Consider the following 13,403-nt stretch of genomic DNA (forward strand, 5'->3'; position numbering starts at 1 on the left):
CCGCAAAGTGGCCTTTCATTCAGCAGCTCATCTGAACCTGAAATGAGACATTGCAGATTGGGTTGCTTCAGTCACTGGAGGCTGTTGACTTCTTTTAAGAGAATGTGGTTACGCTTCGCTTCAGTGTCCGACTGTCGCTCGCCGACTCTGCCTCACTCTGCCTCCCACGTTCTCCTGCACCTTAATCGCTCAGCTTCCCCTCCCTCCACAGGTGCCTGTTAGGTGTTACCATGGAAACCAGGATGGTGATGCAGCGCGAGCGGGAGGAGCAGTCGTCCCAGATGTCTCACAGTATGCAGCTGTCCTCCCAGATCAAGAAGAGGACCTTCACTTCCAGGTGCACACACCATTACCGAAATGTGGCTGGACACAGCATCCGAGATCTAAATGTATCCGAGATTATTCTGAGGATGGACACTCATAGTTTAAAAAGAGCATCCAGAAGAATAACCAACCAGAATTATTTTACAATAAAAAGTATATCTATGATACCGACAATAGGTTTTGTGTGTGTAGCCAGATTTAGGTTATTTCTCTCAGCAATAGAACATTGTTGAAGAAAAATCAGTTTGTGTAAACTCATCACAGACCTGACTAACTTCTTTGAACTGCTCCTCTTCTGGGGCAGAATGAATACAACATATCTTTAATATTTAAAAAACTAGTTTCACTGATTTACATCCTTAATAAGAACAAACTTGTCAAGTGTTTGAATCCCTAGATTTGCAAACAAAAAGGAAAATACAGAATATTGTGTTATCCTTAAAAACACCAGTTTACTTTAATCCACTCTTACAACTGGAGAATTCACTGTATTTGTTGTTGTCGGTGATGAAACTAAAGAGATATTGGCTCATTTATTTTGACCACCATAGACCATTTATCATGGTTTTATGGATTTTATAACCTGAATCATAACCTTTCTTACAAAACTGCTTTTGCTTTTCCTGACAAAAAGGAAACTATAATCAGAATTATTCAGCAGTAGCTTCAGAAGTTTCACCTGAATTCTACAACAGTGGAAATAACTATGTTCATCCTAACAAGGCATTTGTCTCTTGTTCAGCCCTTCACCCTGATTCTAATTAAAACAAGAGAAAAATTCCCGGTAACATGTTGAAATAATTCAGTATCTCCGGCTTCAGGCATTTCTCAGAAATTATCTCGAAATGAGACAAAATAAGGGAAGCCATTGCTCTGGTATCAGGAAACAGACGCTTGAGGCCACAAACCTCGTGAAACAAGCTGATTAATATTTGAAATGATTTCTTACAGCAGGTACATTTCTTAATTTATTAAAAAAAAAAAAAATTGGAACAGATTAATAGATCGAGTTAAGACTGAGGCTGTTTTGCGTTAAACCCACATTTTACCATCATAGAACATCATCCTTTATTCTCCCTCTGTGCTCACAGACTCTGCCCCAAATTTACACCTAAATAAATAACGAAGTAGATAAAATTGATTTGTATATTGTTGAATAATTGATGCAAAGCTGTTCACGGCTGATTTGTTTTTTCAGTGGAAGGATGACATGACGTATTTGTATTTAGGGGGAAGCATATGGCAGACTGCTTATTCTGAGCACTGTGAGACATCACATTCACTAAAGTGCAGCCTGGGGACCAGTGGGATTAGCTGTGAGCTCAATGCACACTCATGCAACATTCACTTGTCACCGAGTCCCACTGCACCACAGAGACGTCAGCACCAGGGCGTTTCTGTTTGGGCAGTTCAGCTAGATTTACTAGATAGAAGCACTAAATAAACCAATGCAATGTTGTGTAGTTGCAGCTGAAATTACTATGAATGGAGTATTGTTATAGTGTTGTGGATATTAGGTGAAATGGCGAGTAAACAGAAGGTGTTCCAGTTCAACGGCTGGTTTCCAAGACAAATAGTAAATGGGAGTTCCCTAGCACAAGCATTGTAAAACACAGCAGCTCTCAAAATAAGATATGAAACCAATTGCACACACTCATAAATAACAGTCCCCTAAACATGACATATTTTATCAAGATGGAGAAATGCCAAATTAGACATTTACACAATGTTAAACAAAGTAATGAATTTAAATTATATATAATGGGTTCCTCCTTGGTTCATGTCCCACCCCTCCATAAAACAGAGTTAGTAGTAATAGTTTAATAGTAGTTTTTTGTGTAATCCTCTAAACTGACGAACGAATGCAGATAAAAAGAAAACTTTTGATCGCGGTGCATGAAATGGTTCTGCAGACTTTTCCTGAGCACTTGAAACCTTTTTCTCTCTTGTGGTTTAAAAGCTCAAGTTCAAGAAACAGCGGATGAAAGAACAACTTCAAGTTCAAAGAACAGATCATGAAACTTCTCAGGAAAGTGAATGGGAACTTCTGTCTATCTACTTCTGCGATCTACAATTCCACGACAACTGGGTGAAACCTGTTTGCCCGGATCATTCTCCGGGGACTGACATGGACGCACTTCTTTACATATCAGGGATGTGTGAATATACATGCGCCAGAAACCACCTGATGACAGCCGCTGAGAGCAAGACAAACATTTCCTTTGTTCGGCTGCAGAAGCATGAAGAAGACGTGTGAGACTGTGTGACAGCTCGACAACGATAAGGGAGGAGACCTGCAGCTGTTACATAAGTTAGATGCACAGAACAAAGAACCGGTTTATGGGGGGGGTTATAATGCTGAACCCTTGCAGCCACACAGACGTGGAAACAGTGAATTATCATTAAATCTGCCTCCAGTGCACTTTGCCTCATTTAGCTTTTATCAAACATTTCCACCAAACTTTTTTTTAATTATTTGCTGCTCTTTACAAGTTGCAAGATTTTAAATCTTCACTCACTCACACCTTGACGTGATGTAATAGTAATGTTCAGATACAGCAGCATGCACACGTAGCCTGTTCAGCTGCAGTGTGGCATTAGTAATAAAAATATATTGCACACAAAGTTCACTAACGCTAGCAAATGAGTCCAGTGAGATCTCATATGATTCACTCCGACTGTGCTCTAATAGTCTCAAGTCAAATTTACTTTCATTTCAAGAGCCCCCCTGCTGCAGTGAGTCATTAAATGAGGCAAACCTGGGGGGTCTCCATCGCTAAATGAATGGATGTGGACCCATTCCATCATTATTCTATCACTGTTGGTTCAGTTGATCTTAGAGCTTATGTCTTTTTCTGTGTAAAAAAAAAAAAAGATCCCAGAGAGAAAGAGGGAGAGAGAGAGAGCAGGTGCATCGTGTAATTTAAACTTCGAACGCCCTCAGATGTATCTTCATGTTAGACTGAACAGCTTCACCTCCGGGCGGCTTCACACACAGAACTACTAAATAACACAACAGTTGCGCAACAACACTTTTAAAAAAAAATCTATTTTGTTTCTCCTTGTTTGCACAATACGCTCACAGGTACGGGATGTGATTTAGAACAAGTTGTTGACGTGCACACAACAATGACGACAATGAATCACCCAGTGCCTCTCAGGTTCCCTCTTTTTTGTTCCCTCCTGCTGGTTACGCCGAGTTAACATATTTTGAGGAAGCCTGTTGTTTATTATAAAAAACACATAAAACGCTCGACCTCCGTTCTCCTGCACACACAGTAGCAGTGTAATCTCTTCTTTGAAGCTTTGCCTTGCGTGGTTCCTCCGTGCTCCTGTTCGTATGCACGCCATGAGTGTGTCTGTCCATGTGTGTATATATCCGTGGCCGTGCTACCGCGCCCCAAGCTCCTCACTACATTATTCAACGGCCCGGGCCTCTCGGCACACACTCAGGGAACCTAAACAAAACAACAGAGAAAAATAAGACGGCAAAAGCAGAAGTTGTCCTCGGAGGGCTGCGAAATGGGGAAATCTCCCAGCTTACAAACAAAGGAAAAGGAGAAGTCACGTCAATTTGCATTGCCATTTGTAAGATGGCTGGTTCAAAGCAAACGCCTGAGGCCAGGTAGTGGTGGTTGGCGTGCAACGCACACCTGGGTGTACACACAGCTCAGACACACAAACTTTGTCATTTCTGTGTTTATCCCTTTCCAGTGTTGTAGTGTAATGTAGTATAACACTGGGCAAAAGGCTTATGTAACTATAGACCAATTAAACAGACAGAAACGTATATGAAAGGCATTCAAATTCAAAATATCACGTCACTGAGGTTGTAATTATACGTGTATTAGTCGTCTGAATAAAAGAAAAAGTTAAATGAATGCATCTTCTATCACAGAACTTTCTTTCAACATCTTTGCCCCAAGTGACCTTGTCCCCAGCAACACACACAAAGGTCAGCTCAGTGTAGTGTTGGCTCTTTACATGGTGAGCTCATGCTTGAGTATAGCTTTACACACACCATTCATCTATTGTCTCTCTGTGTGTGTCTGCGTGACAATGTGCCCGCGATAAACACACTAACCAAGTCTAAATAGAGAGAGACAGCAACTGGCAGTGTCTGTGATTTGTCGTCACTTTTCTGTGCGTGTCCAGCGTCGACAACACAAACTGCTCCATCACCATTGGACACAGACACATTGTGGATTACAGAAAACGAACATTGCAGCTGACGACCTCCTATAACCGTAACAATTACAACCGCCATTGTGCCGTGAACAACCTATTGAATTACATCCAAAACCTTGTTTGAATTCATTACCGCTGTCGCACCAGCAGCTCCTGTCGCTCCCTGTTATATAAGCTCCCTGCAAACAATAGAGCGTGTGTGTGTGTGTGTAGACACCAGTCAGAAAAAAGAGGAAACACCGACAGAGCAGAAGCAGATGGTTTGGATCCTATAGCATTTTACAATCAGGGCCCAGCAGTTTGCACTGGCAGCTCATAACTCATAGCAAGACAATGTCGATAACTGGTGATAAAGCCAAATATCTCGCAATGTTAAAAAAAGTGATGAAGAATCCCGTGATCAGGACCAAAGTTCTTTTCTGACTTATACCACAAACTTCCACCAAGATTCAATGTAATCTGTCCGGTAGCTTTCGTATAATCTCTCTTACAAACACAACAAAGCAACCGACAAACAAACAGACGAGGGTGACAACACAACAACCTTGGCAGAGGAAACACAAAAGCAGCTTTTTGAATTATCAGCTGAATCCGAATATCGATATGAGTGTTTGTGCTCGGCGGAGATAAATCTGCCGTGTTGCACGTCGCTTGCTTTCCCCTGAGCCGCAAAGATTGACACAGAGTATTAGTGCGACACACAACACACACTGACGTATTTCAAAGAGCCTCCGCTTCTTTCTTTGCAGTTTGCCCGTTTTTTTTGTTTGAATTTTGGCTCGTCACTGTTTATCTTGCTAGTCCTTCACGAGAGGAAGAGGAGACAGAATATATCCATTACAGGCGCTTTTTGTAAGATAAGAGTTGCCGGCTTTAAAGCGAATCCCCTGGATTTTGAGAATGAATAAAAGCTCGTGTTTCTGGTGTTTGCCTGCATTACTGGGGCTGTGAGTGACGTGTGGCCTCCTCCTGCTGCTCAGACTGAGGAGGGAGAGTCACTGCTGCTTTCTAGTGGCCGAGCTGAATAACTGTCTGATGAACTTGGGATTGGATAAACGTGTCATAAACCATGAGCAAATGAACAGGCGTGCTAATGAGAACACTAAATCTCTCCATCAGCTGACTGAATAACTTTGGAAGGAAGATTTCTGTTCTTTAATCCTTCACCTGTGTCATTGGATGATGTGAGAGATTGTGTTAATCAGCCTTTGTTTCCTTCCTCCCTCATCGTTCTCTGGATGTCACAGTGATGAGGACGCCTCCTACTCTGACTTCTATCCCATCATCCCCGCTGACGTCATGTCCGTCAAGGAGATCCTGAGCGGGGACAGCTTCCCCCGACACAGGACATGGTGAGGCACAGAACACTCTCAGTGAGCACTTTATTAAGAACATCTGCTCTACTGCTCGTTCATGTAGCTATCAAATCATGCCGCAGCAGTGCAATGCATAAAATCATGGAGTAAATGAGGCTTGATATTTTACATCACAATAAACTTTATTTTAAAAATCTTTTGTGCATTGTTTATACTGTAAAATAAAACCTTTCCTATTTGTTATAAACACAGTTATATGTTTGTGAGGCTCACATCGTTTTTCATAGACCAAACAATAAATCACCTAGGTTCTAATAAAGTTCATAGAGAAATTGATTGATTAATTGATGACATTCCAGACTCTTTAAAAAACACTATAAATATCAATACAGTACAGCTTTTGCAGTTAAATAATTATTATACTATATAAATATTTTAGGTATAATATCGTCATATCACCCACCCCCAACAAGATTAATATGATTGTGACCTACAAATGGTTAATCATAGAAAGCATCTGATAAGTATTTAGTAGATTAACATAAGACAGATAATTAACCCTTACTTCAGACTTATAGGACCATAGCAGTATAGAAATAAAATACAAATAATAACAAAATACACAGGTAGTTGTTGCTTTTTTTATAAAAAGTGTACGATGAAATGTTTTTAAAACATATTTGTGCTGTAGGAGCACATTGGGACAGAAAGCGTTATTATTTCTCCAGCATCCTGCAGCGCAATCACATTAATACAACAGACAAGCTGTAGCACCCAGCTGGCAACCTAAGTGATACAGTAGTTTAGAGAGTTTAGATAATTAAAACGGGTTTTTTGAAAACTTTTAATAGCTGAGGTTTACAACAATAAATTAATTGACGAGATGGAGCGAATTCAAATCTCCATCTGTCCTCTCCATCAGTCCGTCACTGCATCCTCTCTCTCTTCACTCGGGGGGTTCAAGTCTCACTGGAGCTTTTCTCTGCATTGACAACACGAGAGTCTGAGCGAACAACGGAAATCAGAGCTCTTTCTTCAGCCTCGTCTGTGAGTGAAAGGCCAGCTGGGGGACCTGCCCCATCATTCGCCGTTTCATGTCATGAAGCCAATAAACCAAAACCATCCGACTGAGTCCTCCGGCAGGAACTGGTTCCTCTGTATTGACGGAGACGGAAGAGAAGTCACATCTCACTGGAGAAGAGTTTGAGTTGATGATTAGTTGAATTGGTCAGAAAGCTATTCATGTGATTCTATGAGGAAACGCAGCTGATAAAAGATTTGGGATTTGAACAGTTAAGCGGAAAAATTGTCATTTAAAGACGTCATCTTTGGCTGTAGTTTAGAGTGAAGGACCATAAAACCTTTGATAACTTTTATTGATCAACTGATTAATGATTAAAGCGAGAAATAGGAAGTAAATTAATTGATAGTAAAAATGACCATTAGTTAAAAGCCCTGAATAAAGTTTCAAATCTAATCACAAGCATTAACCGTTCTTCCTTAAGGTAGGACTCTTAAAAACGTAATTATGTTATAGTTCAGGACGTGCAGGTTATATTTCATTTACCAAAGTTTAGAGGTTTAAAAAGTCAGCATGTGGCTGGAAGCTGGACTTGATTTGCCGCCAATCACGAAAAGTATTCAACTCCTGAATCAGAATCTGAGAGGATTTTGTTGAAGAGTGAGACATCTTTAACTTTCTAAGTGTGTTAGGATCATGTTTTCAGGACAGGATTGCTCAGCTGTTATGAGTAGGATGCCGAATATCTTTTTTAAAAGTCCCACAGCGGGGATGTGTAGGTCACAGGGAACAGGAAGCCTCTTGTGGTCTAATTTCCTTTACAGAAATCCCTCTTCTACTGTGGGGGCACCTCGTCCTGTCTGGGTCACAGAGGATCTGCGCTGCAACTCAATACCACTTTCACTTTTGGAGGATAAACGACAGCCTCTCTTGCCTTTTCTCAAATTCATCCAGAACTTGAATTGGACTCGTTTTGTGTCAAAAAGGATTTGACGTGACTTCTTCATCGCCACTAAAAAAAAATAGATATATTCTTCTCAAAGCACTGAAAGGAGCCAGTGGATGGGAGGTGGCTGCCAAAGAGAGAACACGCGGACTGACAGGGGTCACAATGACATTTGAAGACGACACTGTGGACGAGGAGGGAGAGTGAAAAGGGGAGGAAGTCATTGAGGATGAAGTCGCAGCCTCTTGAAAGACAAAAAACACATCTGACAGTAATGAACCTCAGCTGCTGCAATGTGAAGCTGCCAACTTGGAATCTCATTAGTTCTCTCACCGCATCCCTGCATCTCATCAACATCCCCGTCCGCTAACATGCTTTAGCTCCAAATCATCTTTTTTCTTTGACCTTTATATTTTTTCCTCCCATTAAAACCCTCTAGGGGTCCGTGGAGGTACTGCAGGGGGGTCGCAACATTTTTTGGTTGAGACCATAAATATATTTTTTTAAGAATTTTTAATTATTTTCCAAACAATTTTTCCCACAAATTGAAATGTCTTTAAATACACATTAACATGCATCCAACATATTTTGAGGCTGATATGACCCTCTGCCTGACAACCTCCATCCGTCCAAGGTTAGATAAGTTGTGTGCTACCCATCAGGGTCCGACAACTAATGTGGGAGTATGTGTGCCATCCACAGATAGCTTGAGGATTCACTGTCTCTTCTACATATATATTTAAAATAAAACATGAATCTGTGAATTATTGTAATAGCTCAGTGTTGTATGCAAGATGTATGTTTATAAAAGGCAGTGGCATGGTCACCCTGTACCTTGCACATGTTTAAATTAAAAACATGAATATATGAAACTGTGTAGTATTTGAATAGTTTAGTATTGAATGCACAATAACAGGGTAGCTATGTTTATACATGGCACTAGGCCCAGTTTAATATAAAACACAATTTCATACAACATATATAGTATGGGGTCCATGCTCCATCTCTCCAGCAGTTTGGGGTTCCTTGGCCTGAAAAACATTGAAGACTAGATTACACACGGTCAACTCCTGGTCCGACCAAACCTCAATTCTTCCCCAGTCTCATCTTCCTCAGGAGAAGTGAGACAGATGTGGAGTGGATGGATATTTTAGGCTGAAAACCTAATGATGCAGAAGGTGATTGACTACTCCCAGGATGAGAGCGGACGGATGGGAGGATGAAGTTGAGAACTCTCTGGGATTGGTTCACTATTTCTGGAAGGCCCGAGTCTTCCAGGATGAAGCAGCGTGACATTTGTTGTTGCGTGTGGCTCAAATCAAGCATTACTGTCTGATTCACGTAATGGTTCCTCCGTTATCTCCTCCTGCTGGTTAAGGGGTAGCAATGTAAATTATGCAGCTGACTCTTGCATGCCCAGTTTGTCTTGGCAGGAGGGGTTTGCTGTTCGTCACACCAATAAGCAATATTAACATTTCCATTCGGAGCAATAATTAAGCTATAAAACCTCTCACACCCGCTGACTCGATGTGTTCCAGCGGTTCATTCCCCTCAAGGCTTAAAATCTTTGAGCCCTCAGATTAAAAGTACTGACAGACACACACTCTACTAAACACGCCCGTGGCAGAAAAAGTCCAAAACCCGTGTTTCTGGGAACCTGAAGATATCAGTGTGTGTTTGCATGTACTTGTCTGCAAATGCATCTATGCATACGTAATTATTTGCATGTTTATTCATGTTGTTTGTGCGCTGCGGGCCAATGGCCATCTCTGTTTGTTGTGGCTGTGTGTGTATGTGTGTGTGTGTGTGTTTGTTACGTGTTCAAATAATTAAGCCCTAGGGAGCGTCAATCAAAAGACTACTCAGGATCCACACCCCTCAGGCGATGAGAGAGGGAGCGTTAAAGTGCTGTATTTAGAAGTCAGGAAAAATTCATGACTATGTGAGTTGGAGTCAGTAAACTGCACATGCATGTACATGAGAGAATATGCAAGCCCATGTATATTCACAGCCATAATATATCGTGCATAAATCCATGAGTGCAGGTTCAGCAGATGCAGAGCAGATAAAGATTCACTGATCTACAGCGAGGATGTAGAATAAGAAACAGACCTGAACCTCAGTCCACAGCCGTGACAGTTGCCCTACTTACAATGCCACCTTCATAGAAGAATTCTTCTGAGTGAATAGGCTATCACAGCTATCTGCCATCTCCTTGACGACAAACTTGATGAAAGAGAAGTCAAGGATGTCACACAGCCGGCGACGCACTATAGCTTTGAACTGTCCACACCTGAAGGATTCCTGGAGCGGTGTGCATCCATCACAAGAGAGATGTGAGAGGAGCCGCACTGCGTCTCCTCCCAGCGATGAGAAGCAGACGTGGCACCGAGGCTTGATGTTCCACTCGGAAAAAACTTCTCAGAAACCCGTGAACGTGTGTGAGGGCGTGAAACAACACGTGGGTGTAAACAAAGCAGCAAACCACCAAACTCATCACAGAGCCTTTTAAACAACAGGCGGGCAAATATCATACCAGTGGCGTTAGTCTGTAAATTTGGACCGAGTGAAATGTTTAGGTGCCAAGGAAATATTTACAATCTCTGCTCCTGTCACATCCTCCGATGGACATATGTTTTTGTGTGGCCTCAATTTAAATTCTTAAGCCATATTTACGGCTAAAACAAGTAGGTTTGAGAACAGAAAAACATTCCCTAACCCCTTGTTGACGAATGTCGTGAATTCGCCTCAAACCCCATTCCGGTCTTTTTATCTCACTAATGCCTGACGGTGCAAATAGTACACATACCATGGAGGTATTGGAAGCACTCTGCCGCCATCTAGTGATCGGAGTGGAGAATACATACTAGCCCCTTGGTACTGTGCACCAAAGTTATTTTGAGATATTAAGCTGTATTTGAAATACTGTTATGATGGAACAGCAATGATTGTACAGAAACATATGTTGTTATTCAATTTCAAGCAAAAGCAGAATCAATATAATAATCTACATAGACTACCAGAGACTGGAACATTTGTTAAATTACGTTTATGCCCCATTATGCCTACTGTCGCTAATTTTCTTCATACCTACATTTTATATCTACTGTATATGCTATATTGAAAATAACAATCTCCACTTAATTTAGAATCTGTATGACAGCCAAAAACACAAATAATATTTTTTTTATATAATTGGAAATTAATTCAGGCAATAATGGGCTAACATATTGACCTGTGTGCTGCGTTCACCAGGGACATCCTGAAGGAAACACTGGCTTCTGATGCAGAGTATCACAGAGATAAATGGACCATGTTTGGAAACGAGGCTGAGAAGGTGGAGCTGAGTGTGATCAGAGGCCAGCGTGTGTTACGTACACGGGTCGACAGAAAGGCGCTTCGCAGACAGGTACTGAGCAAGTGTTGGTCTCTGGACCTTCCCCTTTGTCGAGAGCGTGTTTTTCCAGTGCACCACCACCATCCGACCATTCAAGTTAATACCAGAATAAATGTATCAGTGTGTTACTTTAACTTTTCATCATATCTGCAGAAACTATCTCTGAACTTTGCCTCTCCTGTATCCGTCTTCCCCTCAGGCAGAGAAGAAGGCATCCGCCCACTTGAAATACCTGGAGCGCCTGAGTCAGAAGGTCCCAGACTTTCCAATCCCACTCAGGGCTCACAGCGTCTGGGAGGGCATGACCGTCAACCTCTGCTGCACCGTCCAGGGCTGTCCACCCCCGAAGGTCACATGGTAAGACTCTACAATGCTCCTTTCTTTTGGCCTTAAAAGTCCCACTGTGAAACCTTTCAGACATTTCTATTACATTCTATTGTCGGGGTCGTATTACAGACTGGTGTCCTTTTTTTGTAATTTTCATCTCTCTCATGAAAGGAGTAAGTTAGACCAAGAATATTCTCATGAACATTAATTATAACTTTCAGGGAACAATTGACAGCTATAACTTCTGAAAGTTTCAGGGGGAGTATGAGGATATGTACAGCAGCAAAAAAAAACAGGCGTCATGACACCAACACGACCTGAATACCAACCTCTGTATTAATATGAAAGTACCTGCGTTAATTTGGGCTACGTGCCAAACTGTCAACCTTGATACTTGAGCTGCTGTGAGACTCGCTGATGAAAAGACTGAGCGCTCAGTATTCATGAAGCTCAGCTGAGGTACTGATAACCTGCAGCTCTGGGTTCCACCATCTGATATGGGATCAAGCTCAATGAGCTGCAAACGCCTGCCTCTCAACAATGGCACAATGAGATCGAATGCCCCCTCTGGCTGCTCAGGACTTAGCCGAGCTAGCATTTGCTTAGTGAAAGAAGTGCATGAGTAGCTAGTGGTCAAAGGTGTGAAGCACCCAAGTGAAGCCTGTTGATCACTATTGATTTAATATTGTTTATAAAACCCGAATGTCTAACAGAATTCAACCTGTTTACCTTTTTACCTCAGGTACAAAAATGGTGCACCCCTGATTCTATCTGAACAGCCGTGGAATTACAGCCTGCACCAAAAATTTGGAGTTAACTCACTGGAAATCAGAAGGTAGGTCACAAGCTTGAATCCCTGATTACATGTACAATATGTAACTTCACATGCTAAGGGTCTCTTAATCAGATCAGTAATATAACACCTAGTGTGGTGACATTCTGAAGGTGCATTGGAAAAATAGTCGACTGACTAACAGAGTGTTTGTCCTTAGTCATTCATCGTTTGAAGTTCTATCAGATATGATGCAATATATGATATGAGGCAACCAAAATGAAACGGCACGTTACCTTGAGTAGAATACAAAGTTCTCCTTAAAAGTTCAGTGTGTAGGATTGAGTGACATCTAGTGGTGGAGTTTCATGTTGCAACCTCACCTCCCCTTCCCCTTCCAAACAGGAAAGAGAACCTGTGGTCCCCTTCAATTGTCATCAAAACTCAAACGTTTTTTTAGTTTGTCCAGTCTGGGCTACTGTAAAAAAAAAAACATGGCGACCTCCGTGGAGAGAAGCAGCTCGAATTAAAGATAAATAGCTCGTGGGTGAGATCATGAGATCATGAAATCCTGTTATGAGATCAAACATGGCTGTCAAACTGAAAACTAAATACTGCATGTTTCCTCTAGCACAATCCTAATCCTAATTCACAACAGGGAAATAGGTTAGTGCTCGAAAATGTTTCCAAAACGTCCTCATTGCAGCAACAACTTCAACATCTTGCAGATTTTAAATATGTGACCGCTCTGTATCCTGTGAAGGTGCTGTCCTGAAGATGCTGGCAAGTATAAGGTGGTGGCTCGGAGTTCCCTGGGTGAGGCCACGACCTTCGCAACACTTGTGGTGAACTGTGAGTAGCTTCTTCTGTCAGATCCGCTCTACACAACCTCCTATTGCACCTGGACACGTAAATATACAAACCTGTTTATCCATAGTATGTGCGTTTACATTTTATTGGGTTATAGTGGTGATTTTTTTAATACTATCTGTGTTGTGCTGGTTTTACAATAGCCCTATTTAGTATAAACCTGTTATCACTCAAACTGACACCATCTAGTAATGATTAAATACAATAAAAAGTCAGTTGATCTTTCTCTTCAGCATCAGGAA

At 41.6% G+C, this 13,403-nt stretch overlaps 1 protein-coding gene across 1 annotated transcript in view; it reads left to right on the top strand.

Moving 5' to 3' along the window:
- Positions 1–230: 230 nt before the first annotated feature.
- The window catches only part of myom3 (myomesin 3), a 45,783-nt gene continuing 32,610 nt past the window's right edge, over positions 231–13,403 (top strand). The window contains exons 1-6 of the mRNA XM_061081015.1: positions 231–337; positions 5,760–5,864; positions 11,051–11,204; positions 11,392–11,549; positions 12,262–12,354; positions 13,055–13,143. Coding sequence (XP_060936998.1) covers positions 231–337; positions 5,760–5,864; positions 11,051–11,204; positions 11,392–11,549; positions 12,262–12,354; positions 13,055–13,143 — 706 coding nt within the window. The remainder of the gene's footprint in view (positions 338–5,759; positions 5,865–11,050; positions 11,205–11,391; positions 11,550–12,261; positions 12,355–13,054; positions 13,144–13,403) is intronic.

This window comes from Limanda limanda, chromosome 11 (assembly GCF_963576545.1).
Source record: "Limanda limanda chromosome 11, fLimLim1.1, whole genome shotgun sequence".
NCBI classification, from domain to species: domain Eukaryota; kingdom Metazoa; phylum Chordata; class Actinopteri; order Pleuronectiformes; family Pleuronectidae; genus Limanda; species Limanda limanda.